This window comes from Boeremia exigua, assembly GCF_020726555.1.
Source record: "Boeremia exigua strain MPI-SDFR-AT-0100 chromosome Unknown C7974scaffold_2, whole genome shotgun sequence".
Taxonomy (NCBI): domain Eukaryota; kingdom Fungi; phylum Ascomycota; class Dothideomycetes; order Pleosporales; family Didymellaceae; genus Boeremia; species Boeremia exigua.
This window is the reverse complement of record NW_025763519.1, coordinates 267603-294302: the sequence shown is the minus strand read 5'-3', so window position 1 is coordinate 294302 and position 26700 is coordinate 267603. Positions and strand designations below refer to the sequence as shown.

At 53.5% G+C, this 26700-nt stretch overlaps 9 protein-coding genes across 9 annotated transcripts; 4 read left to right on the top strand and 5 right to left on the bottom strand.

Moving 5' to 3' along the window:
• Positions 1-200: 200 nt before the first annotated feature.
• C7974DRAFT_384729 (rRNA biogenesis protein-like protein RRP5) lies at positions 201-5866 on the bottom strand. Its single transcript, XM_046140877.1, has 3 exons — positions 5833-5866; positions 871-5783; positions 201-822 (listed from the first exon to the last, which is right to left on the bottom strand). The coding sequence occupies exons 2-3, from the start codon at positions 5731-5733 to the stop codon at positions 307-309; spliced, it is 5379 nt and encodes a 1792-aa protein (XP_046001034.1). The 5' UTR covers positions 5734-5783; positions 5833-5866; the 3' UTR covers positions 201-306.
• Positions 5867-6096: 230 nt separating this feature from the next.
• C7974DRAFT_384726 (WD40-repeat-containing domain protein) lies at positions 6097-8345 on the top strand. The gene has a single exon (XM_046140876.1). It carries the CDS (start codon positions 6252-6254, stop codon positions 8262-8264), a length of 2013 nt encoding a protein of 670 aa, XP_046001033.1. The 5' UTR covers positions 6097-6251; the 3' UTR covers positions 8265-8345.
• Positions 8346-8456: 111 nt separating this feature from the next.
• Positions 8457-10854, top strand: C7974DRAFT_94291 (heterokaryon incompatibility protein-domain-containing protein). The gene has a single exon (XM_046147562.1). It carries the CDS (start codon positions 8695-8697, stop codon positions 10639-10641), a length of 1947 nt encoding a protein of 648 aa, XP_046001032.1. The 5' UTR covers positions 8457-8694; the 3' UTR covers positions 10642-10854.
• Positions 10855-10948: 94 nt separating this feature from the next.
• Positions 10949-12678, bottom strand: C7974DRAFT_302450 (uncharacterized protein; the record flags this gene model as incomplete). Its single annotated transcript, XM_046137901.1, has 3 exons — positions 10949-11077; positions 11134-11264; positions 11310-12678. 3 exons carry the CDS (start codon positions 12676-12678, stop codon positions 10949-10951), a joined length of 1629 nt encoding a protein of 542 aa, XP_046001031.1.
• A 757-nt stretch (positions 12679-13435) lies between these two features.
• Positions 13436-14313, bottom strand: C7974DRAFT_94288 (uncharacterized protein). The gene has a single exon (XM_046147561.1). It carries the CDS (start codon positions 14044-14046, stop codon positions 13678-13680), a length of 369 nt encoding a protein of 122 aa, XP_046001030.1. The 5' UTR covers positions 14047-14313; the 3' UTR covers positions 13436-13677.
• A 391-nt stretch (positions 14314-14704) lies between these two features.
• Positions 14705-16014, bottom strand: C7974DRAFT_430608 (Rieske [2Fe-2S] iron-sulfur domain-containing protein; the record flags this gene model as incomplete). The annotated part of the gene is made up of 2 exons (XM_046144715.1): positions 14705-15131; positions 15182-16014. 2 exons carry the CDS (start codon positions 16012-16014, stop codon positions 14705-14707), a joined length of 1260 nt encoding a protein of 419 aa, XP_046001029.1.
• A 1794-nt stretch (positions 16015-17808) lies between these two features.
• C7974DRAFT_94190 (uncharacterized protein) lies at positions 17809-20898 on the top strand. Its single transcript, XM_046147560.1, has one exon. The coding sequence runs from the start codon at positions 18000-18002 to the stop codon at positions 20550-20552; it is 2553 nt and encodes an 850-aa protein (XP_046001028.1). The 5' UTR covers positions 17809-17999; the 3' UTR covers positions 20553-20898.
• Positions 20696-22058, top strand: C7974DRAFT_94140 (hydroxyacylglutathione hydrolase). The gene is made up of 7 exons (XM_046147559.1): positions 20696-20904; positions 20955-20997; positions 21049-21136; positions 21192-21260; positions 21309-21342; positions 21391-21825; positions 21877-22058. Exons 1-7 carry the CDS (start codon positions 20839-20841, stop codon positions 21985-21987), a joined length of 846 nt encoding a protein of 281 aa, XP_046001027.1. The 5' UTR covers positions 20696-20838; the 3' UTR covers positions 21988-22058.
• A 524-nt stretch (positions 22059-22582) lies between these two features.
• On the bottom strand, positions 22583-26664 carry C7974DRAFT_446369 (uncharacterized protein). Its single transcript, XM_046145594.1, has 2 exons — positions 26453-26664; positions 22583-26405 (listed from the first exon to the last, which is right to left on the bottom strand). Exons 1-2 carry the CDS (start codon positions 26529-26531, stop codon positions 22630-22632), a joined length of 3855 nt encoding a protein of 1284 aa, XP_046001026.1. The 5' UTR covers positions 26532-26664; the 3' UTR covers positions 22583-22629.
• Positions 26665-26700: the final 36 nt, after the last annotated feature.

Sequence of the window (26700 nt, the reverse complement as noted above, 5' to 3'; positions counted from 1 at the left end):
CGGGCGGCTTGTGCGCGGACACGTATGCGTGCACAGCACACGCACGCGAGATTCCGTGGCGACGGGTTGGTTACGTGGCGACACGAGCCAGGCGGAAACGTGGGCGATCCGATCTGATGCTGTGTGAGGGGATGACGAGGTACAGAGGGTGATGCCTGCGTGCACCAGTACACAGAATGCATGGAGACAATGGAATGGAACTTAGAACCCATAAAGAAGTGAGAGGAACAGAGAAAATCATTCTTTTAGCGACTAGATATGCAACGCCGCCCAATGCAACCCTCCCTTCCACACCTAAACACAACACTACTCGTCATCCTTACCAGCCCGCTCGGCCTTCCACTGATCCTCAAGCGCCTTAACCCGCTCGACCCCCTTCGCATTCCCATTCCCACTCTCCCACTCCGCCCACTTCTTAAACACAGCGACGCCGCGCTTCCCCTTACCACCACCAGCCTTAGCAGCGCGCTCGTACAGCGCGCGCACCGCCTCAGCCGAGCCGTGGCTGCGCTCCAGGTCGATGTAGACATCCCACACGTCGCCCTTCTTGGGGAACGTGCTGACGAGGCCCTCGAAGATGGTGCGGCCGCGCTCGGGGTCGCCATTCGCGCTCTTGAACTCGAGCGCGGCGAATTTTTGCGTAAGATAGCGGTGCTGTGCGCTGGGAACTGATTGCGTGGCGCGCTGCAGGAGGGCGCGGGCGCGTGGTGGAGAGGGAGGGGTGAGGACATCCATTAGGAAGGTTGCATGGCCGAGCCAGAAGGCGGGGTCGGTGGTGAAGGACTTCTTCTTTGTCATGGATTGGTAAAGGGAGTCTGCTTTCTGCGGGGTTGTTAGTGTGGTGTATATGTAAAGGGGAAGGGGGCTTACGTCGAGCTTGCCGGAGGAGATGTAAATCTTGAGCATGCGCTCGTGCATCTCGCGATCATCCTGCTGCTGACATGCTTCTTTGAAGGTTGACTCTGTGACTTCATCGCCAGCGTGCTCGTTCTCCAAGTGAAGCAATGCTGTCCAAACATTCAACTTCTCCTGGTCTTCACGGGCGTTGATGGTGGCGAGAGCTCGGCGGGCAATTTGGCGCGCTTTCTCGATCTCGTTCAGCTCGCGCTGGAACACCATGTAGCGTACCCAGAGCTCAGAGCTGTTGGGCTGACCAAGAAGTAGTCGCTCGTAGTCTGCGACAGACTGAGGGCCGTACGCGTCGAGGTCGCCGGTGCGGTCTTCCTTGATACTGGCTTTCTTGCTCTTCTTCTTCTTTTTGGGCTCGTCATCAGATTCGGAGTCAGAAGCAGCCTTCTTCTCATCAAAGTCGAGGTTCGCTCCAGTCCAGTCAAAACCAGATGCGCTCAAACCAGGGCCTGATGCCTTGGCTGGTTCTGCGTCTGAGTCGTCATCAGAACCTTCCTCAACGTCATCCTCATCTTCGCTGTCTGCGCTCTTGACACTCCTCATGTCGACATCATCTTCGAGCTCGATACCTCCATCTTCCATCTCCGAGTCGTCATCAGCCTCGACATCGGATGCATCATCCATCTCTTCGTCCTCGTCACTCTCGCCCTTAATCTCAGAGTACTTCAGTGTGAAACCAATCTTCCTCTTCTTGGGATCGACACTCAAAACCTTGGCCTTGACAACGTCATCCTTCTTATACATCTCCTTCACCTTCTCCTTATCGACCTTCGTGTCGGCAAGCTGCGAGATATGACAGAGTCCACTGACGTTGTTCGAGCCGTCGATGAGGAGGAAGACACCGTAGTCCTCGACGTGACGGACCTTAGCAGTTACAATCTGGCCGACTTCAAGATCAGCCCACCCGATAGGTTCAGTGTACTCGCCCTGAATGACCGAGGTCTTCAAGCTCAGTTGAGGGTTGCGCATGTTCTCTTTGTTCGAGATGACCTTGCCGGTGACGAGTTGGTCAACCTGGAATGCGGCCTTCCAGTCCTTGATGTATGCATCGGAAAGCTCACTGACACGAACATAAGCTTCAACCTTTGGCCCGAGGCGCACGTAGATGCCGTTATCTGCGACCTGCTTGATGAAACCGCGCACAACTTGGCTGACTTTGAGGTCGGACCTGTCCTGAATCACAGGGTCCTTGATAGGCAGGGAGGGACTGATGACCTTCGAAGGCCTGGCTGACAGGCCAAGCTTCTTGTTGGAGTGGTCAATATCGACGACACATACGCGAATGACGTCGCCAATCTTGAACTCCGAGGGCTTAGCCTGGTCGTAATCATCGGCCAATTGCTCAAGGTAAATGGGTGCGGCGATGCTCTCGTTGACATGGACAACGATGGATGTATCGTGTGTCTTGGTGACACGAGCCGGCAGGACGTAGCCGACCTTCAGGTCCTTAAGAGTGACCTTGTTTCCAGTGACGGAAGACGTTGCTGTCAGATCCAAACGCCCAGCAGCGACATCCACGGACTTGACGCGGACCTTGAGGGCAGAGCCAACAGGGAAGTTGGTCTCGATAGCAGACAACTTCTCCAGGTCATCTGTCAGGTCGAGGAAGTCGATACGCCCGCGAACATTGGCTGAGATGTTGACCCAAACAAAGCGGTCTGCAATGTTGTTGACAAAGGCCACAAACGTGGCATCCGTTGAGATTTTATCAAGGCTGAGGACATCAGCCTCGGTGGCAAGCTTCGCTTTTCTCGCGGTCAATTCGTATGTCGGTGTCTTGTTGCTCGATCGATGTGTGATAGGAAGGAAGCGGTGGTTGCGCGCGTCGTGTCGGCCGAGAATCTTCGCCTTGATCGTGTCGTTCATTTTGAATTGCGCCAACGGGTTCTTCTTGTCCTTGATATCATCCCACGATTCGAAAATCTCGGCAACCGAGATGCGGCCTTGCACATTCTCACCAAACGCAACGTTCAGTTGCGTGTTCTTGATCGACCTGATGCGAACGTTTGCGGTGACACCGAACTTGATGTCAGTTGTAGATGTGATCTTGGGATCGACCGGGTCTATCAAAGCCTCGCCAACGATCTCGGTGACCTTGGAGGTACTGTCCATGTCGACGTCGGCATCTGTCTTCATCGACAACCAGAAGAGCTCCTTGGACTCGTCGACGTGTGTGACCTTGGCGGTGATGGATTGATCCTTACGCAGACCAAAATTCGGCGATCGAAGCATCTCGTCAGTGAGTTGAGACTTGAAGACGGCACCGCTGATGTTGTTGCCAAGCTCAACGAATACCTTCTCTGGCAGAATGCCCCGCACAAACCCGTGAACGGTCGCGCCAGCCTTGATGTCTGCAAAGCTGGTCGTGAGCTTGCCTGACTGCGCAGCCTTGCGGAGACTGGGCTTGTTTGAGACTGTGACGTTCTTGGACTTGTACTGCTTGCTGAGAATGACAAGATCCTCCAAAACACCACCAACACGAATCTTCTTCATTGTGGAAATGTCCTTCTTCTCAGAGCCATCAGTCAGGTGACCAATGCGGAGCAGGGCCTTGACACCGTTGCCAATGTCGAGTGTCGCCAGCTCGTCGGTCTTGTCAACGACTGTGCCCTTTGTGATGTCACCTGGGTTCAGCACGTTGAAGGCAGCCTCCTTGTTGGTGTCGACAGCGGCGGGGTCCTTGCAAGAGACGAGCAACTGGCGCTCCTCTGGATCAACCGAAAGAACACGTACATTGACGACCTGTCCCTTTGTGAAATGTCGGCCAGCATCCTCAATGTATGCTTCGCTCATTTCAGCGACAGGAAGCCAGGCCTTGATATCGCCATAGAAGCGAACAGTGGCACCGTTGCGGCGTACATCAACGAGGATACCAGGTCCAGTCGACCCCTTCTTAATCTTTGCATAGTCTATCCAAGGCTCGACATCCGAGTTGACAAGCGACTTCTTGAGGGTGAGCTGGATTTGATGTCTTGCTGGGTCGGTGTACAGAACACGTGCGGTGACCGGAACACCTTCCCTGAACTTGCGCTCCGGGTGCTGGAGCTTGACATCTGCAAGATGGAGTTCTGACACAAGTCCGGTGATGCCTTCCGAGAGATTGACAAGGACCGCGGTAGCGCCCTTCTTGTCAGCAATCAGCTTGTGAACCTTGCCCTTCACAACCTGACCAGCCTTGATGTCTTCAATACGGAGGAAAGCTTGGTCGAGGACCTTCTTCTCCAGCGACAACTGGAAAAGCCCGTCCATAGCATTGTAGCCGATAACACGGGCACGGTGCTTCGTATCAAGCTTGAAAGCACCCGCATCATCTGAGAGCACATCTACGCGGTCATCTGAAAGACGAGACACATGGGCAAAGCCAATGACATCGCGGACGCCCAACTCAAAGAACGCACCCAGACCGGATGCTACCTTGATGACCTTGGCTTCCTCAACGATTGTGGAGACTGGGAGAAACTCGAGTGGTGTCTTACGCTCCTTTGGCTTTCCGGACATGCGCGAGGACAGTGAGACGACATGCTCGATCAGCGAGATGCCGACCTTTGCGGGTTCGGCATCCGGGCAAGTGAACAGGATTCTCGCCTTGACTTTTGTGCCAATCTTGTGCTTCTGCGATACGTCTGCGCCCCTCTCGGTAGCACCAGAGTGATAGGCATCGGCGGTTGCATCGACCAGACCCAGGATCTTGCCAGTGAGCGTGCTCGATGTGTTATCAGCAACGAGGACATCGACGGCGGTACCAGGAAGGAAAACATCGATGGTGGGCGCATCAGTGAAGGTGTTGCCCTTAGTCAAGTTGCCAGCCTTGGCCTGGTCGGCCGAAAGCTTGACGATCTTTCCATCCGAGTTGAGGCCGGTCACAAGGCACATGAAGACAGCACCCTCCTGTACCTTGGAGTGCTGCACCTTTGCGCCAAGCTCGCCCTTGGGCAAGAATCCCTTGACCTTCGTGTCCTCCAGCCCAAGGTCCATGACGAGACCGTGGTCTTCGTTGCTCAGAACTGACGCCTGGATCATCAGGTTGGTCGGAATTTTGCGCTTCGGTACGCCCTTGTTGACGAGCTTGGGGTCGATGGACAGCTCCAGTCTTTTCCGTGCTCGCGCTGTATCGTCTGTTGTAGATGTGACGACAGCTCTCAGATACTGGCCAACAAAGAACATGTCCTTCAGATCGACGTCCTCGAATTCCTCCTCGTCCTCGCCCTTCTCCTCCTCTTCCTCCTTCAAGAGGTTTTCGAGTCTCTCGTTGAGTTTATCGGACACGGCGGTGAGGGGCACGTAGCCAACGAGGTTGTTCGGCAGCGCAAGTACGATGTCTTGGTGGGTGATATCGGTGACCTGCCCGAGGATCATTGTACCAGGCGATAGCTTCTTGTAATTGAGACCCTCAACTTTGATGACGTCGTCCTTCTCATCATCACCGTTTGACTTCTTGCCCTTCTTCGCTGGCCACTTCTTTGCTTTCTTGGCGGCCTTGCCCTCGTCCTCTGAGCCCATGTCGGCAAACTCGTTGTCGTCGCCTCCACTGCGTTTTGCGCCCGTCTGCTCGAAAAGCACATCTTGGTTCGCCTTGATCTGAATCTGCTTGTGTTCGAGTGGTGTCAAGACGCTAGCACCACCACGGGGAAACGATGATTCTTCATCCTTGAAGACGCTGGCCTTCGGGGCTGCCCTCTCGGTCTTGTCAGGCTTCGACTGTGCGAGCGACTCTGTGGCGCCGTCTGATTTGCGCGGGCGCTTCGATGAGCGGTCGCTGGATGCGCCCTTCTCTTTCTTCGCAGGCGCACTCGAGGCGTCTGCTTTTCTTTTTACGGCTCCCATTTTGGTGTTGTGGAGCTATTCAAAGCTTGAAGCAGCAGCTTTGCGCGCCTCTGCCAAAAGTTCGAACTTCGAAAAGTTAAAAGTGGGGCATGGACTAACCTCTTATGGTTAGACCAATTGGGATTCGAGCGTGCGTCGAGCAGGGGAACGTCAAGAGGTAAATTCATGATAGTGGCACGGTTTTCAGGTCGAGTTTACTGTCACAAAGGTTCCGAAAGCGCAGGCGGTGAGATTTCGCAGTCTCTGGAAATCCGAACGTGACGCCGGCACGAAATTCGTGTTCTGATTGCGTCGGGCTCGCCACTTAACGCGAGCGCGGTCGACGCGAGACGTGACGCGCTGGTGGGCCAGGCGAGCCAGCCTCCGCCCTCTCCTGCTGCTATATCTTCATCCTCCTTCCGTCCCATGTCTCGTTCTCACCTTGGGCTCTGCAAGCTGCGCGTTTGCGGGTCGCAGCTCAATTGATCTACAATTCTCAGTATATAAATGTACCACATCTAATTGCCTCGACACCCACCATGTCCTCGCCGTGCGCCCCTCGAGTCGCGTTCCAAGAGCCCACGCCTGAGGTCTTCTGCTCTTCACCACCTGCACCCACAGCCGCACGCAAGCAAAGGAGACCGCCGCCGATTACTCCGAAACGCTTTACACGCTTTTTCACGCCACGCAACTCGAGCCATGGGTCGTCACGCGCCTCGCTCTCCAGCTCCGGGCGGCAACTACAGGACATCACACGTGGTGCTGCCAACCGCGGCCGTGTTCTGCGAAGCACTCCACGCAAAACCGTGAATTTTGTCGATATCGAGGTTACTCAAACACGAACACCGTCGTCGAGCGCCCGCAAACGGAAGAATCCTTACCTCTCGCCTGAAAGCTCCCCGGCACAACTCCAATCCTCGCCCTCAAAGCGGTCACGATACGTCACACCAGAGCCGGTGGAGGTATTTGAAGATGAGCTGGAGATCGAGGAGCAGCCTGTCTTTGCTGTACCAATCCGTCGTTTAGGTGCGCTGGGAGGAACATCACGAAGACTGCAGCGGTCGTTCGGTGGCATCATGGGCGTAGGGCGGGGGTTCAGACGAGACCACTGCACATCGTGGCAGCAGCAGACGGCCGACTTCTACAGCAGCTCAGATGACGTGCACTCTCTGTCACAAGATGCACCACCCTTTTGCACAGCTAGCTGCAACACCAACTCGCTCATGGCCATTGGTGATGAGGATGGTTATATTCATCTGGTCGACTCCGAGGGCGACTTCTCAAAAGCACACATATCATGGCAAGCACACTCCAATGCCGTCATGGATGTTCAATTCTCATCCGACGACTCATATCTGGCTGCCGGCTCTGGGGATCAAACAGCACAGATCGTCGATGTACGGACACAGCAGACTTTGAGCGTGCTTGCAAAGCACAAGTCATCTGTAAAGCAAGTTCGCTTCCAGCCTGGCGATGACAAGATAGTAGCGACCTCCAGTCGGGATGGCGCGGTTCAGATCTGGGATCTGCGATGCAAAGGTGGAGACCTTACTGTACATTCAGCATGGGGGTCGGATGCTCCATATGCCAGTGTTGTACGAACACTATCAGCAGCACATGCTGATCTTGGTCTACCATCTAGCACAACCACACGGGTCGCTTCCAATGGCAAGGCAGAAAACATTGGCAGAAGAAACGACGTCTCTGTCACTGCACTAACTTTCCTCCCCGAAGGCCGCCAACACCTTCTCCTGACAGCCTCAGATGCCTCTACATGCGTGAAGCTCTGGGACATTCGTGGCCGATATTCCTTGAGGGGACCTGCCATACCCATCGCTACGACAAGACATCCCGAGTCGCACAACAAACATCGTCACTTTGCCATCAACTCCCTCACCCTCAGTGGTGACGCTTCACGCCTCTACGCACTGAGCAAGGATAACACCGTCTATGCCTACTCGACGAACCACCTCATACTCGGTACTGCTCCAGAGCTCTCCATCTCGTCATCTCAGAGACAGAAGTACTGCCAGGTAGGCCAAGAAGGTCTGGGTCCGATCTACGGTTTCCGCCACTCCAAATTTCACGCCGGTTCCTTCTACGTCAAAGCCTCACTGCGCAAAGCCTTCGACGACAAGCCCGAGATGCTAGCCGTTGGCAGCACAGACGGCTGCCCTGTGCTGTTTCCCACCGACGAGTCATTCCTCAAGCGTGAGAAGCGCCGCGCAGACGACGAAGCAGACGAGCTCCCAGACATCACCCCGCGCTCCATTCTCAGATCGTCGTTGTCCCGCGCCTCGAGCAATCGCTCGCAGGACACCATTCCTATCTACGAGCATGGCACGCCGCTGGTTCGCGGCCATGACGCCGAGGTCACTAGTGTGTCGTGGGCGAAAAACGGTAGCTTGATCAGTGTCAGCGATGATCACCGTGTGCGCCGGTGGGTAGAGGGTAGCCAGGCAAGGGAGCTGCGGACTGGTGGAGAAGGCGAGGGCAAGAGGTGGCAGTGTGGGTGGGCAGACGTGAGTGAGGCATACGATGACGAGGATTAGATTGGCGCTATTATACCCCCATATTGTTCTTTTACGAAGCGTCACGAATCGAGGATACCTCTTTCAACGTTGCCCTTTCCGTGCTGTGTTGCTCTTTCCTCTGCTGACAACGTGAGATTAGGCGGATGTTTGCTTGGCGCTGAGGTGGGGTGCGTCTCCCTTGATTGACGACAGCCTTGCTTGCCCTTTCAACACCCCTGAAAACCAGAACGGTCCAATCTTCCATCGAAGATACACCCACTTCAAACGCCCAGAGAAGGGCCGTTGCACTTTGACTACCCCTTTGGGCTCCCCACTTGAAGCCAGTCAGCAACAAGGCTCGAATACGACCCAGTCAGGCTTCTATATCAATCACGCTCAACCTTTCCAGGAATCTTGGCCTCGGGAGATCTTTTCGTATTTGCTGCAACTTCCAGGGCTGTGAAGCATTATGTACGAACCGCTGCCAACAAAGACTTCCACTCGTCTTCTGTCCCTCGCACCATTGGACAGCGAGGATGCACCGCTTTGTGGCAGCCTGGCAGTTGTGGATCTCCACGATGAAGCTGACTTCCGCGCCCTATCATACACCTGGGGTGATCCAATAAACCCACCGGACCCCGACGCTCCCGTCGTACAGGACGCGTTGATGTTTTGTGGCGGCAAGGAGATTCGCATCACGAGCAACCTGGATGCTGCGCTACGAACGATTCTACGTCGTCGAGAGGAAGATATTTGTAACGACCTTCCTCTCTGGGTAGATGCACTTTGCATTAATCAGAATGACATCAAGGAACGTAGCTCGCAAGTCGGCATCATGAACCAGATTTACAGCAGAGCATCTTTGGTCATTGCATGGCTTGGCCCTGCTGACGAAATCAGCGATGTAGCTATACCACAAATTCTGACGTGGCCTAAAGGTGAAGAGCCGGAATGGACGCATGGCATGTATGAATTTCTAGGGTTTTTTGGAAGACAATACTTCCGTCGCTGCTGGATTCTCCAAGAAGTTATACTGTCCCAACAGATTTGCTTCCTATGTGGATCCGAAGTGCTCCAATTCTCGGACCTTTCGACAGCGTCCAGCATCTTTCTTAGAAGAGCGCGAGAAAGGGAAATAGACAAGCGTGGGATTGTCTGGCACCTTGTTGATCATGTACTCGGAAGAATCCCAGCTCTTTATAATGGCCGAGAGTCAATGCGGCTTCTACCTACACTGCGCAAGGAGTTGACAAACTTTTCGCGGCTTCTAGAGTTAGTCCGTCTGAACGACTGTGCCGATCCGAGAGATAAGGTTTACTCCATATTGAGCCTGTTACCTCTGCAGTCGGACGGATCGGCTCGTATGACACCTGACTACACCAAGAGTGTTTTTGAAGTCTACAGTGAAGCAACAAGGCTGTGGATATCAGAAGAGCGGTCTTTAGACATCTTGGCTTGGGTGGTGGCCCCTTCCGAACGCCATTTTGCAGATCATCCTACATGGGTCGCTGAGCTGTATCGGATCAGCTGGACGGTTGATGTTCGAAGGATCAGTGCCTCACATAGAGCGCAGCGAACGGTTTTTCTAGCACGCGACCCGTCAGCGCCAATCACGGTGTGTTCAGGAAACTCCCGCGTTCTCGGTATATGGGGCGTTGACATCGATCGGGTCCTTGAATTTGCATCTCCGCCATCGTGGCGTGATTCAGAGACATGGCTCGACCCCATGTGGTTAACAGTGTCTGCTACCTCTGATCATCTGGACGACGCTCATTATTTTTCACATGTAATGCAGACGCAAATCTGTATGGCATTAATCCTTCACCTACACAGGCTTTATTGGGAAGATCAACTGTTTGCCTCTTCCTCCCACTCGACTACATTATCCTCAATAGTGGCTAATCTAGCCCACCTCAGAAACAACTACCCTGGCACCTTCATCCCTTCTGATGGTGAATTCCAGGAAATTGCCACCGTTAGCTGTCGGTGTGACGGTAACATTCTCGAGGCAGCAAAAAGCGTACAAGAGCCAATGACTTTCTCCACGATGTGTCCTTACGTCGTGAAGTTAGAGCAATATTTCCGTGAGAATCCTGGCCCCGAGTTGCCTGATATCACCGCTGCTGAGCGAGACGCGGCTTTGGAACAGCACCGAAGTATTCTCCGAGAAACTTTGGCAAAAACATCAACAGGCAGATTCGTATTGGTTCCCCTCAGCTCAGAGCTTGGTGATTCGGTCTTTATCCTACGAGGTGCAAGCATCCCTTTCGTCCTTCGAAAGGTACCCCCAGAACACCCAATGTCAGGCGATGAGCCTCGCTGGGAAGTTGTTGGCGAGGCGCGAGTGCATGGGGGTATTGTTGAAAAGGAATTATCGGAGATTGAGTGCCTTGTTGGTCCGGTGCACCTTGTCTGAGTGGCACGTGGGCAGCCGAATCGTCATCCGGAGAACCCGGAAACGCCGAATCGTGCAGTGTAGGATTGGAGTTTGAACAATACTTGGGTGGTTACAGTCGATAAGTCGGCTTCTGGACAGGTCAAAACTCAGAATCCCGCTGTCTCGGGCTCGAAGACCATCATGCTTTGAGGAATCGGGAGTCTAAAGATTCAAGATGGAATGGATTAAGCTAACATGATTTCGTCTGTTGTATTGTCCACATGCGCCTTCAACAACATAAACTAGTTGGACTCAGTATACCCAGCACACCATCAAACCTCCCTCATCACACTACGTCATCGAAGACCTTTGTGTTTGGCTCGCATACGAGGTCCGGCGGCGGCAGCTCTCCAGTCTCCATGTACCTGATTAAGTGCTCCGACGTACAATTCGACTTAGTGCCAATCACGCCGTGCTGGTTTGTGTTAGCGCTTCATTCAGCAAAATAGTGTATGGAGTACGACGACATACCCCGACAGCGTTCTGATAGAACGATCCCGCACCGGGGAAGAACTCGATCATGGAGTCCAAGCTTGATGTGACAGGATCGATCGTGTTACTGACGAAAAGAATGGGGTTAACTGTCGTAACCTCTTTGTAAGCTGCAATTAATTAGTATTGTGCAGAGTAGTGTGAGAGCCAAGAACACCTACCCGAGAGCTTCTGCGACGCCGGCGGACTAAACTGGTGGTTGTGGCAGTACAGCGTAATAACGCGCGCCCACGCTCCACCAATATAACTCGAAACCCCCTCCAACTTGCCGATATACTCGCCGTACGCAGCGGCAGATGAGATGTTGTATCGCCCATCCATATCGTTGCACGCGGTGGCGAACTTGCTCAACACGAGACTGTACGCCGGCACGGGGCCGTCGCAGTCCGCGGCGCGAATTACTCCCTTGGAGGAGAGCCCCGCGAGCGTAGTGCCCACACCAACCTCGAGCTCTGCCAGCGCTGAGGCGAGCGCAGGGGAGCGCGCGTACGGGCTGTACGAGGCCCACATGATCAGGTTGCGCAGGTCCATGTGTGTGAGCACGGCTGGCAGAGCTCCGGGGCTTGGGTCAGAGTGTGGCAGGGGGTTTTCTTCGAGGTTGCGCAGGATGGTGTCGAGGCGCTGGAGGATGGCGCCCGGGTTGGTGTCGTTGGCATAGAAGGCACATTTGCTGCCGGCCTCGAAGCAGTGCGATGCAAAACCGCGCACGGCATCGTCGGCTTGGTTGACACTTTGGATCCAGGCACCGTCGTAGTAGTCAGAGGGGTCCATGATGCCGTCGATGATCATTCTGCCGACGCGATCGGGGAAGAGTTGGGCGAATGTGGTGCCGAGGATGGAGCCGTAGGATACACCAAAGAAGTTCAGTTTGGCTGATTCTGGATCCTCTCCGCGACTCTCCGCTACCAGCTCGGTGAAGCGTAGCATATCGCGGGCGACAGCAGGGGTGTTGACGTAGTTCGTATCATTGGAGAGCCTCTGCGCAGCAAAGTCGCCATAGGCACCCGCGTGGACCCATGCCCGATTGACGGCTGCCGGGCTTTTGTAGTCGTACTCATCGGCCATCCGCAGCACGTAGTCGTCGCGTGCGGCTGGTGTGTCGATTAGGGGATCGACGTTTGGGCCGCTGTTGTTGACGCTACGGGGGTCCATACCGATGAGGTTGTACTTTGTTCCAAGTAGCCCGATCCATGCTGTGGGATTGAGAATTGTATAGACACCACTACCTCCAGGGCCGCCCGGGTTTATAATGATGTCTCCCAGTGCAGGCTGGGTAGATGCCTCAAGTCTTAGAAAAGCGACGTTTGTGGTTCCAATTTCAGGCTGGTCGTAATCTAGGGGAACTTCGAGGTTGAGGCAAGTGTAGTCTCCTCCGAGACATGTTGTCCACTGTGCATCCTTTGTTATTGGAACATCTGCGAAACTGTCCACGCTACCATTGGTAGTCGAGTTGTTCTGGCGAATTGCGAGTGGGCCCGCCGCAACTAACGTTGCAAGACTGGAAGCTGAGAAGATGTGTTTCATATTGCTTGGATGTTCTCTGTGCGACAGATTGCAAGCTGATGAGGTACTGTGAGTTGATGGCAGACTATCAGTCGCATGCGTCCTTCTTTAATAGCCATTGTCCCCAAGCTGCGAATTGAGAAGTTTTCCAATTTTGGCAGTAGATGTAGAGGCTGAGTTGCTGTATTACACCTTTGGCGTTGTTTTGCGAGTTTCTTTGATCTGACAGGCCAATGTTGGTTCTGAGATGCCGCTTATGGCTTGCTTGGCCAGCGTGCATTCCATGTTGGGCTTAGTGCAGAAGCATGTTCAAGTAAGCAGAGTGTGATGATCTGCATATTGTGGTGGGCAAATCTCAGGCAAGCACTCTCGGGAGCCATGAGGCTGTGTCTCCGCTCTTGGCAACCTTGGCCATGCTTTTACCTATCTGGCGATTTCATCGCAGAGAAAGAGTTGGATATCATGGATCTGCCAAGACGATGGGTTCGTCATCTCGAGCTCCATTCGGGACCGGAGTGGCTGGTACGCCGCGAATGAACGGCGCAAAGACAACTTGGCTTCTGCGTTGGGATGGTTGCCGTAAGTCCCCATGTATTGAATTAGAAGAGGAGTCCTGCAATGGCCGCTGGTGGCTGCATATGTGAGCTGCAACTAAGTTTCGAGGCTGGCATGTAACGACGTGAATGCTATGAGCTACGTCACGCCGATTGACATTGACAACAATGGTTCTTGGTCGTCTCCACCGTGCTTCTTCAACGATCTACGTGTCAGCAGTGATGTCGGTCTTCCCAGAGATCTGTTTGAGCGGTTCATTTTCTGGGACCGTACAGTAAGCAGTTTTAAAGCCTGACCTTCCAGTTGCACTTACGTCCCCTCCATGTGCAGTTGCAAACCAGATCGATTGGCCTTCCCCTTCTCCGATCCTCTTTTTGACCTGCTCGTAAGCTCTAACCTCGGGTTGCCGACCCCAATATCATCACAAGTGCAAACGTATCCATCTCCGATAGCAATATACTCATTCTAAAAGTACCGTTGCACTCGCTCCCGGTCACCGACGATGCACTCCTTAGCACCAGACCTGACGGTACAACTTCTGTACCCTTGTATGAAGTACTCCACATACTTCTCACTTGCTACACTTCTAGGCTCTGGCACGCCAGCGAAATGCAAGTCTCGAAAGATGATCGCTTGAAATACTTGTGCGAAGGGCACATATTGGCCTAGGAGGGGAATGTATGTATATTCGCGCTCAGCATTTTCGAGCCACGCATAGCCTTTAAGGCGGTGGAGACATCGTAAGGCTTGAGGGCGGAGTCGAGCCGTGAGGCGATCACGTCGTTGAAGTGATCGTGCAAGAAGGGTGTCGGAAACGATGTGCTTGGGCGACATGACCTTGCGATTGACTGTCACAAGACTATGAAGGTGTCACATTAAAGTAGTTCTGCTGCTGTCAGTACTCTGAAGAGGGGATGCACGGCATTGTGGTGCTCCAACATGCACGCCCTGTTGTGAATATTGTCGATTTGCGGATGACGTCACATATAGCGAGGAAGGCAAGAGATGCTATCGAACTCATCTGTTTGTACAAAAATCGTGGGGCATGGTTTCTGGGAAATCTGAGAGTCGTTTAGACATAGACGATATCGGCCGTGTACGCTGTTGAGGACTGTCGCCACAATGGGTGGGTTTTCCCAATCGGGACACTTTGGCTTGAACCGCGCCATGCCAAATTCGGCATGCTCTTCGACGAACAAGCCTCGAATGGGCGGGGTCATGGTCCGATGCGATTTTGCAACATGGATGTGTCAGTGATAGTTGATAGGCGATCAGAGGGGTAACGGCTGAGCACGAACTCCTCAGAAACTCCTGATAGTGGTATGCCAAGTCGATGAAAATGAGACCACAGTGCAAGGAGGGTAGATGTTACGAAGAATATCTCTAAAATTGTTCATGAATAAAGTCGCTACAATGAGTGGCATATGCCAAAAGAGGTCGAGGCCCCATGCTAACATCCAAACTCCGTCATATGCTTCATAGATTGATCACTTTACCAAGCCAGCTCGCTCTTGTCGTTATCGTTACCACACGCCAGCCCCTCGCAGAAGTCAACATCTTCGTTGCTGATCGCCGAATTGCCGTCCTTCTCTAGTGCCTGTTTGGCTGGCCAGATCTGCTTGCCAGCCGCCTTCTCTCGCTTTGCGTGCTCCATGACGATCTCACGGCAACGCTTCTGGAAGAAAAGGGGACCCTTCTCCATGTGTGGGTGCAGCTCCCCGTTGATGAAGACTCCGGCATTGATGTTCTTCTGTGCACGCTCGCAGAGAACCTTGTCCTCCGCCATGACACGCTTGTAGACAATGTTGAGACGGTCGAACTCCTCACGCGTGCTGTTGCGGTTCTTCCAGACTTCGTAGTACATGACGCAATGGTTGGGGCCAGTGGGCATGAACTTCTGCATGAACATGAAGTGAGGGCTGTGTGATGTTAGTTGCTGTTGGACAGTCGATATTCTAGTCGTGCTTACCTGACTGTGTAAGAGGAATAAGGGAAGAGATATGTGGAGCAGATGTTAAGACCTTGCTGGACCTGGTCTGGGTTGCTCTTAGGATCATGATCGATGTGATCCGCCGAACACTGGACATCGTATGTCTCCAGGTTGGCGATAGCAGGCAGATCGGGGTGTGTTGTCTTGCAGTGATAGCATTCGTTGAAGTTGTCCGCAAGAATCTTCCAGTTGAAGTCACCTTCTAAGGTGTAGGAGTGGTCGTAGTCAAAATCATCGAAGTTGAATTGCTTGAACCGCTCCTGCTGATCGGTACCCTCAAATTGCTCGTCCCACGAGACCTCCGGAACCTTGTTTGAGTCCATGTTGACATAGATAAAGCCGTTGGGATCCATGTGCACGTGAATGGGGAAGAGTCCATTCTTGGCCTTGTCGAAGCTGTCAAGCTCCTGGTAGCCGGGGGCCTTTGCCAGCTTGCCGTTGAGTCCATATGACCATCCATGGTACTTGCACGAGAGAATCTTGGAGTTACCCTGGTCCTGCTCAACAACAGGGTATGCGCGGTGTCTGCAAACATTGTGGAAAGCGTGAATCTCGCCGTTGCGGTCCTTGGATACGACGAAGTCGTAGTTGGCACAGTTGTAGCGGAGCCAATCACCAGGCTTCTGAAGACGTGACTTGTGTGTAAGAATCAACCATCGGCGAGAGAAAATGGCACGTCGCTCCAGTTGGTACATCTCCTCTGATGTGTACCAGTTCCCTGGCAGGGCACGAACGGCTCCATTCTCTGCTGGTGGAGACGTTGGGGCAGCAGCACCACCAAGCCCGATGTAGCTCAGGAAGGATCCAACCATTGTGAAGTAGATGTAGGCGAAACTGAGCTTGATAGTATGAAGTAATGTTGACAAGCTGAGAAAGGCCTTGTTCTGTAGGGATGACATTGGCAGTGGTGATTATATGTCTTGTGGTAGCTGAGACATTGATATATGATATATGATACAGCAGTGACGACTCCTCACCCTTATCGAGTAAATAGATTCCTACCCCATATGGGGAAGGGGAATCCATTCACTGTGTGGACGGCTGGCCAGTGAGTAGCGCCAACGTAATCGGACTGCAAGCAGCCGTCATGCGCCACGTTTGACTGCGTCGTGGGAGGGCTATCTGCGACCGCTAGTTTACCATCGTGATCAAAAGTTGTCGAATCAGAGGCGATCCAGACAGTGAGTCCGGGGTCAGCCATGGCGTTCGGATGGCGCTGGCCCAACTCAATCAAAGAATCCACATGCGACTAATGCAACAGTCATCGTGATAAAAAGCGAGACTGGTCTGGTTGATTGCCCCTCCCATTGGCACGGACCTGGTATCGACGCTCATGGATCTGATGTCCATTTTCGGAAGGACGGTACCAAAAAGCTTCGGCCACCTTATCAGCCACAACGACTACGGGTCAATTGCGGTGATTCTGGAATTTCTATCTCTGTTATCGATCTATTGATACAGCCTCGATCTTGAGGCGTGTATCCGACCATTGGCACTTACCACACAGCGGAACCGCTGCGGAGCTACATCTGCGAGATTGAGGTAATAAAGGAGAACTCAGAGACCTGAGCCGCAGCCTAACCTTGACTTGGCAGAATCCGTTATGAATAGAATACAATCTGCCCCAGGATTGGTGCGAATAGCCTCAGGCTTCAATTGCCGTGGCAGCGCTATCGCTCTGTCAGTTCAGTCTAGAAGTGACTTACTAGTTGATGATCTTGCGCCTCGCTGCTCGCCCATACCCCACGTTACACTCTACTGCTGTCCTCGGAGTGTTCGGAGTAAAGATGTGTCTGGTTGCAATAGGCTAGAAGTGACAAATCGGTCTGCAAGGAGTTGTGCACACGTTCGATAAGGCTCGTATGACTGCGTCGGACCTATTGAAACAACGCCGATCGTTCTCATGATCATGAAGGACGACATACAAGATAGCTGCGATGGGAGCTTTGAGATCCGCGTTCGCGGGGTGTTCCAGGCGGTAAAGGAGGTTCCGGCTTCACCAGGGCTTTGTTGGGAAGTGCAGTACTGCGACACAAGCACCAACCGGATTTGGTGAAATCATCAAGACGACGGTCGTTGAAGGTCTCATAATTCTCACTAATCCGAAAGGTTACCGTTCTGCAGAGCTTGTCGCTGGGATGCGTGTCGCAAAGGTAGGCCTCGAGGCACAGGTTGCAGTGGGAGTCCGCACACGTTAGTCGCATAGGGATACGGTTGGTGAGCGACAGCGATTGAACAGCCAGCAGAGTTTTGCATGTGTGTATGCATGAATGTCGCCAATGTCGATTGCATTGTTCATTGCTGGCGTCTCTATGAAGAGACAGACAGGGGTTGCTACGAAGGAGCTGTGTTACACAGCGTGAGACTGACCGTTGAGACAATCCATTCCTTGGTGATGGCTTGGGATCCAACATGGAGGCGGCAAAAGGTGTGGAGGAGCAGGACCGCAGACGCGAAGCGGGGTTGTCGCGAGTTATGAAGCGTTTCGAGACCTATTTCGCGAACGCGTCCGTCTAGTCTCGATTTGGCATTCGGGACCCTACGTCCACGCTTGGACGACTTCCCCACCAATGTCGTAAGAACCGCATGCGGGGTGTGGATTTATCGTCCTTAGCACTGCGGTTCCATGTCCACCATGGGAAAGCTTTCGCAATTCTGAACGTCTTATCCACGCTTAGTTGCGGCGTTCAAGTTGCGAAGTGCGGCGAGATGGGTCGTTATCTCGAGCTGCAGCCCTCTTAAGAAGCCAGTGCTGGCTGCCTCGTTAGTAAATTATACCTTTATTTACTTTTCCAAAATGTCGACTTCGCAGCGTGTTGTCATCATCGGCGCTGGCATCGTTGGCACCAATCTTGCTGACGAGCTGGTCTCGAGAGGATGGAACAACATCACTGTCATCGAGCAGGGCCCACTGAGCATGCCAGGAGGCTCGACATCACACGCGCCAGGTTTAGTCTTCCAAACAAACCCATCAAAGACGATGACTCTGTTCGCCAAGTACACTATGGAGAAATTGCAGTCTCTCCAAAAAGACGGCCAAAGTTGCTTCAACCAATTGGGAGGTCTCGAGATCGCAACAACACCAGAACGCCTTCAAGAGCTCAAACGCAAGCACGGATATGCCCAGTCCTGGGGCATCGAAGCAACGTTGATCAGTCCAGAGGAGTGCCACGCCAAGTACCCGGGTCTGAACAAGAGCATGATTTTAGGTGGCCTACACATCCCAAGCGACGGTCTGGCATTAGCGGCCCGTGCCACACAGCTGCTCATCGAGAGTACAAGCAAAGCGGGTGTCCGATACCTTGAACACACCGTAGTCACGGGCATCGAACAAGCCAACGGCCACGTGACAGGGGTCACCACAAACAAGGGCAGTGTGCCTGCAGACATTGTTGTGTCTTGCGCCGGCTTCTGGGGGGTGGAGATTGGTAAGATGATCGGGCTGAAAGTCCCACTTCTCCCACTCGGCCACCAATACGTCAAGACAACACCTGTACCGGGTCTTGTGGGTCGCGAAGTCAACAAGAACATTAATGCAATGAATGCCGAATACCCCATCCTGCGACACCAGGACCAGGATCTGTACTACCGCGAACACGGAGACCAGTATGGTATTGGGTACTATGGGCATCGACCAATGCCCGTCAATGCCGCGTCCCTGGGTGTGACACCAGAGAAGGTCGATGATAAGAACATGCCATCGCGGCTTGACTTCACACCCGAAGACTTTGAACCGGCGTGGAAGGCAACACAAGAGCTGCTGCCTGCCCTCAGGGAGACCGAGATTGCGGATGGATTTAACGGAGTCTTCTCTTTCACACCAGATGGCGGGTCGGTCGTCGGCCAAGCGCCCAACCTCGATGGCTTCTATGTCGCCGAGGCTGTCTGGGTAACGCACTCTGCCGGTGTTGCTCGAGCTGTAGCGGAGGTGCTCACCGAAGGCCGCTCCAAGATCGACATTGCTGAGCTAGAGATAACTCGATTTGAGGAAGTCCAGCTTAGCCCGGAGTATGTCAGCGAGACCTCGCAGCAGAACTTTGTGGAAATCTACGATATTATCCACCCATTGGCACCCAAGGAACTGATGCGCAACCTGCGTGTCAGCCCGTTCCATGCCCGGCAAAGTGAGCAAGGTGCATTCTTCCTCGAGGTTGGAGGATGGGAACGCCCGCACTGGTATGAAGCCAACGCTGAGCTCGTCCGGTCGCTTCCCGATGAATGGAAGCCGGTCGACCGCGATGCCTGGTCTTCCAAGTTTTACTCGCCGATTGCTGCAGCAGAAGCATGGAAGACGCGCAACGCCGTCGCCATGTATGACATGACTACATTCCATCGTTTCGAGGTCTACGGTCCTGCAGCTGTCGATCTACTGCAGCGCCTCACGACCAGCGATGTAACCAAGGCCCCTGGCACCATCACTCACACGCTGCTCCTCAACACACATGGTGGCGTTCTGAGCGACATCTTTGTGTCGAGACTCGAAGGAGATGTATTCCAGATCGGCGCCAACACTGCTACCGATCTTGCTTATCTCGCACGAGAGGCCCGCCAGCAATCAAAGATAACACCGGGCCAGTGGGTACAGGTGCGCGACGTGACTGGAGGCACTTGCTGTCTCGGCCTCTGGGGTCCTCGAGCTCGCGATGTGATCAAGGGTATCAGTCCAGATGATTTCTCCAACAAAGGATTGCCCTACATGGGCGTTAAGAAGCTGGGGTTAGCCGGCATCCCAGTCACAATGTTCCGCAAATCGTTCGTCGGAGAACATGGCTGGGAGATCCAGACTACACCGGAGTTCGGTCAGCGTCTGTGGGATCTTTTGTGGCAAGCCGGTAAGCCTCACGGACTTGTGGCTGCTGGCCGTGCTGCTTTCAATGGTCTGCGTTTAGAAAAAGGCATCCGAGCTTCTGGTTCAGACTTCTCGTCAGAATACAACCCCTACGAAGCTGGTATCACCTATGCCGTCCAAAGAGACAAGACATCAGACTTTGTCGGGAAGGCGGCGCTCGAAGCTGCATCGAGACGCACACCAACTAAGCGACTAAGATGCCTGACAGTTGACGATGGGCGCTCCATGGTATTGGGTAAAGAGCCGGTGTTCCGCGACGGAAAGATTGCTGGCTATGTTACGAATGCTGCCTTTGGATACACCGTTCGCAAGCCAGTTGCATTCGCCTGGCTACCGAAGGACATCAACGAGGGTGATTCGGTTGAGATCGAGTACTTCAGCCAGAAGATCAAGGCCACCGTCGTATCAGACCCGCTGTACGACCCGCAAAGTCGACGCTTATATGATGACGGTCCCTCGGAGAAGCCGGAGCTGCAAAAGCGATTAAAAGCGCTTCTGTAATGGCGATGTTTTGTAGATAGCAACGAATTACGACTGGAGGGGCATTAGAGAAATGGCGTTCAGCATTTGTGCCGGTGGGATTGCATGGTTCAGTCTACAATATAATCCAATGTTTTGAACTTGATACGTTTACCTCTGAAGAAGCTGTGATCGTGAAGGCGCCCTGTTGTCGCGCCTGCGGATCCGCATGCTGACTAATCGCTATCGATAACCGCCGGGTAACCGCGTTGATGTCATCGTCTCGCGGCTTCTATGTATGTCAGCAACAACACCTTGAACTTCACTCATGAGCTTCTTCACTGCTGCAATCAGACGCGCACCATTCCGATCATTTCGTTTACCAGTCACAGGTGTGAGTTGTCAATTGTATTTTCCGAATGACTGTGAGCTGACCACACGCAGTTATCCATATCACGCGCCATGCATATCCAATCAATTCCCATGTGTATGAGTACCCTGCTGGAGTATAAATCACTTGTTGCTGACAAAACTGTAGGGGAGGGCTCGGGTAACAACTATGCCTATCTTGTTTCAGACGACAAGACACGTGAAGCCGTGATCATCGACCCAGCCCATGCAGAGGAGTACGTCAGCCATTGCGGATTGGTAAAGCTAGCATGTCATTGCTCACATCTGTAGGGTTCTTCCAGTTCTCGAGAAGGAAACAAAAGGTGGTCTCAAGTTGACAAAGATCATCAACACCCACCAGTACGTATATCTGCTACTTCTTCGAAACAAGTACTGACACATCAACAGCCATCATGACCACGCAGGGGGAAACAAGGAGATCGTAAGCAGTATGCGACATCCTCATCGGTTCCTGTCTAATCTATCGTAGCTCAAGCACCACAAACTCCCAATCATTGGCGGTCGCGACTGCACCCTTGTCAACAAGACTCCCACCCATAATGAGACGTTCCATATCGGCTCCATCGAGGTCACCGCTCTTCACACACCATGTCACACACAGGACAGCATTTGCTTCTACTTCAAGGATGGGGAGGACAAGGCCGTCTTCACCGGTGACACCATGTTCATCGGCGGGTGCGGTCGCTTCTTCGAAGGCACAGCGGAGGAGATGCACAAGGCCCTGAACCAGACTTTAGCCGCACTGCCCGACGACACAAAGGTGTTCCCTGGCCATGAGTACACCAAGGGCAATGTTAAGTTCGCGAAGACCGTGGCAAAGGACAACGAAGCAGTCAAGAAGCTCGATGCCTACTCTCAGGCGAACAAAGAGACCCAAGGCAAATTCACTATCGGCGATGAGAAGGTGCGTATATGCGAGTCATGTGATCCTGCTACTGCGGACTGACACACCCAGAAACACAACGTCTTCATGCTTTACGCAGACCCCGAAATCCAGAAGGCTGTTGGGCAAACCGAGCCTGTTGAAGTTGTCCGCACTTTGCGCGCACTGAAGGACAAGTCGTAGGACGACTATTCATGTAAAGGAACCGACCTGACGGAGTACCGTCGATCTCAAGTAAAGAATTATCACTTTTTCGACACCCATGCATTCATTGAGCTCGTGCGCGCCAGAGATACCGCCGACAGACAAGCTGCCGAGCTGGCGTCAGTCCTCTCTTCTTTCTACGCCCCGCAAGTCTACTTCTACCACTCCACCGGCACGTTCGCAACAGCGTACGGCCAGCAAGTTGGCAAGCATCCCATTCTGACCTACGGTCAAACGGCCTTCGAAACTGAGCTCGACGCACTGAGGGAGAGGTTCTGGCCGTCTAAACGAAAAGAGCGTGCGGCTCTCAAGGCCAAGGCAAAGGAGCTGAAGGCGAAAGAGGACCGCGAGAAGACTACAAGCTGGAGAGTCAAGACGTGGCCGAAGAGGATTGGGAGACGGGTCCGCAGGCATCTCACGCATTTCTTCAAACATGGTAAGTTCGCGGAGAAGCAGGTCGCGCCGTATGTATCGCCGTTCGCTAAACTTGATGGGATGGGGTACGAGGAGATGCTGAAGCGCAGTGCACGGTAGCGTGAGGGCTCGGGACAGCAGAGCGATAGATCAAATTCTAAATTATATGCATCGCTTCATAAATGCGTTGTTCGTACATGCATCTCCTCACTCCACTTCAGCATCGACAATCATCTCAACATCTCGTCCATCCCCAACGGCTTGCTGCGAACCACCCGGCGTCTCACTCCTCTGTGTCCCGGCCAAACTTTCACTCTGCATTGTCTCCGCCAAACTCCCTTCCCCGTCCTCTCCTCTCCACCCCATCCCCGCCCACGCTCCCGCCGTCCGCATAACCATCTCAAACCCCAACTCCGGATGAAACCACCTCTCGCGCCTCATACTCGTGCGCTCGCCGCCCTCGACCGCCAACCGCGCCGCCCGCGTCGTGCGCCCGCGCCGCCGCCCGCCCTCGCTCAGCAAATTGCCCAGCCGCACCCGCCGCGTCTCGAGCACCTGCTCGTGCGCCACGATGCTGCGTACGTACGGCGCGATGTCCAGCGTGATGAGCGCAAAGGGGCGGTCGAGCGAGGTTGCGATCAGAGTGTCGGGGGTGTGGGTCGAGGGGGCGATGGCGAGGATGTCGAGGGCGGCGGAGAAGGTGGAGCGGGTGAGGGGCGGAGCTTGGGGGGAGATTTTGTGACGGAGGATTTGGGCGGTGTGGGATTGCTCGGGGTGGTGTGGTGTGAGGTCCGGGAAGGCGCGGTGGCAGAGCAGGTGTGTTGTTGTTGCGAGGGCGGTGTCGGTGTTGTGGAAGTCGGTTTTGGGATCCGCTTGGAGGAGGGGTGCGTCGATTGTGTAGCTGAGGCGTTCTTTGGGGGATATTAGAGGGAGGGTAGGGTCCATAGGTTGGTCATGCATGTGGTTGTATGAGGGAAGGTCGATGCGGGAGTATATGTCTGCGGCGCTGAGAGCGTCGGAGAGGCTCGCCAAACGGTCCAGTTTGTCGAGGTTGGAAAGCTGGGTGATTTGGTCGGTAGCGGTAGAGTCATTGCGAGGCTGATCCGCTGCACTCCAGGCTACCCTCCAGTTCGTTGGGCTGATGCCCCAGTCATTCCAGCCCTCTGTCAGCAACTCTTCTTCCTTGTTGAATATGACGTTGTCTCTGGCTTCCAAAACGTTGTGTGACAGCCAGCCCATGCCAGACTGGTATGTGTCCTCGCTTGCAACCCGGAGCGAACGACCATTTGCATCCACATCCTTACCAGGCGGCCAACGCTGGTACATCCATTCCAAGCCTCCCTTCTTGTCGCCCACTGACATTTGGCACCAAAAGTTCAGCTCTGTAATACTAGCTCGAAGATCGTGATCCTTTGAGATATAAAGGTCGCTGATAGCTTGTCGCTGTAGAATGTGTCCCTCTCTACCAGCTAATGCAACTAAGTAGTCGGTCGCGAGGTCCACGGGAGGTTGAGTCAGACGCAGTACGGCCGCCAATGGTAGAGCTTGAGAGGGGATTTGTAGCTCGTCGGTGCAAGTGATTACGATCGGCCGCTTAGATTGCGCAGCAAGCTTTATGATGTGTGCCCAAAAGTTCTGATCTTCATCAAAAAGAATGTCTGCCTCTTCGATCAGGATCAGTGACTGCTTTTGTGACTTGCGCGATGTTCCTGTCATTGGTAACATGGCTTGAGCAGCAGGAATTGTCCTCATCTTTGCGGGTGATTTTACTACAGCCGGAACTTTCGGCTTCGGTTTAGGCTGTGGTTGCGCCGCAGGCTTTGCTGTGAAGAATGATTTCATCGTGCCTTGCCTTCCACTGTCGAGATCTTTCTGAAATGCGTTTTCACGCTCATTGTCCGTGTCGTTGTCCACGGTAACAGCAGTGGGCTTTGGTTTGACTGGCACGTCGCCTCGCTGATGGTTGACCAGATGATTGGCGGTCATGTCACCAACCTTGTCTTGGATATCTTTCCCAGAACGACGGACACCTGAATGAATTTCGAACACCTCAAAATCTAGCTCTTTTGCCACGGCATGAACTGTTGCACTCTTTCCACATCCATGAGGCCCGCTGAGCAGAACCACATTTTTGTTTCTCGTCCAACGTGGACGTCTCACGGAAGGCTGCTGCGAGGTGAACACATTGCTCGATTCGAGTTCAATCATATCCTCGTCTTCCTCCTCTTCGTCTGAAAAGACTATGAATTCATATGCGGCCGTTTTTCGTTTCTTCTTCGGTGGCCTCTTGGTGTCCGTCGGAGCACCAGCTTTCGAAGGATCGCCTACAGCCATGACTGTCAAATTTTTTAGCCAATCTTTGAGTGTAGCTGCTTCTCTGCCCGGTTGGAGTACGTGGTCTGCTCGTCCTGGCCTGTATTTTTGTGCCCACGCCTGAGACTCGCATTTGCCTTCATCGAAAGGCGTGAGCGTGTGCTCGATTTCGTCAAATAGCGTGCTGATGGCTGGGTGTGTTTTGGCAAACAGCCTCTGTGCCAGAGTCTCGACCGGTGCTTGTATATGTGCACGGACCATTCGTTGGATGTCGATTCCCGTAGTCAGTACGCGTATCGGTAGACGTACGTCCTCGGAAGGAGTGAAATGATGGCTGCCAGCGATGGATGACATCTCGGAGTTTTTCGGCAGCTGCTCCGCCAGTCTCGTAATGATCTCTTCCTCCGTGGACAAGACATAAGCATTGCTCTTAAGCTTCGCAGGCTTCAATGACATGTCTGTAATTAGCGATTTGAGTGGCGGTTCTTGCGCACCATCGTGTGCGAGATTGCGCACATGCGCTGTCTCCCTAGAGGGCCACGAGGGCTCGACCAATCCGGATTGTTTAGCAAGCCGAGCAGTTTTCGAGGCCATGCCGAATGATGGCACGTCTTCGTCATCCTGCTCCTTTCTTGTTTCTGCTCTCAGCTTTCCTGGAGTACACGCACTGACCCTAGGGATGACAGGGCGACGTTCAGCTTCCTGCTTCGCGGGCTCTTCTACCTTTTTCTGGCCAACCTTGCCTGTGAAAAAGGGATGAGAAGTCTTCGGCGGACCAGCGGGCTTTGGAGGTGCAATCGACACCTTCTTTGAAGTCTTGCCACTATTAAGAATAGCATCGATCTTTTGGCCAAGAGCTAACTTTGATGGCTTATCTGAGCCATACCTAATGATGGTGACGGTAGAGGAGAAATTGGTATTCTTTGTCGCCTTCCGTGGACGACCCCTTCGTTTCGGTAATATTGACGCTGGTTCAACCTTCTTCGGAGGACTCGACACGAGCTTGCCGGTCTTTGTGACTTTAATCTGCTTCTTTGGAGTAACTTTGGCAGGCAGATTCTCGGTAAATTCTACTGGCGCGTCTCCGTTGCCGGTATCTGCGACATGGATGGGGTCCGGTGGCGTGGCAGACTGCGACAAATTCTCTGCTGGTTGAGGGAGCGAAGACTCCGGCACAGCCTCTTCATTTATATGTTGAGCGATAGGGGGTGTAGATCCCGGCGTCTCTCCTTTTGGTGTACTTGCAACCATGACGTCCACCATAACGTTGTCTACCACATCTTGAGTCCCTGTGGTTTCGGCTTCAGCCTGCAATTGCTGATACAGATCTAGCGGCGGGCACTTTGCAACCTGGTCGGCGTCTGTCGCATTCGTCATGTGTTCCGGCGAGTCTGTCTTTCTTCGTTTCCGTCGATCCAGGTTTAGATCTTCTTCTAATGTTGGCTCGTCGGCATTAGCCTTCACGTCCGCTTCATTCGACTGAACAGCTGGTCGTCGCGCAAAAGTTTCGAGCGACGGCTGGTCCTTTGAATGCACTATCTTCCTCGTGCGCTTCTTTCGCGGCTTCGCAGCCGTCGGACTGGTGTCCTGCACGCTGTAGTCCTGATCATCGTTTGGGTCGGTGCTGTTCGTGTCGGCGTTGTTCGCAGGCGGCTCTGCTGTCTCATTTTCTGTCTGGTATCAGTATCATTTTCGAAGCCTGATATAGGGAGCGCACTTGAAGTCTTGGTGAAGAAGGGATGCACGTTCCTGGAATCCTCAATATGCATGGCAGTGTGCACTGCAGTAAGAGCCATTGACTTGGGCAACAATCACCGCGTCATATTAAGGCAATAAAAGCGAGCAAAGTGGTGGGTGATGCACGCAGGGTCAATCTGCAGGGGCAGGAGTGAGGAGACAGGAGCTGAGGCGTGACGTGAACGTTCTCGGTCTACCTAACGACACGGTCCATGGACGATGATGATG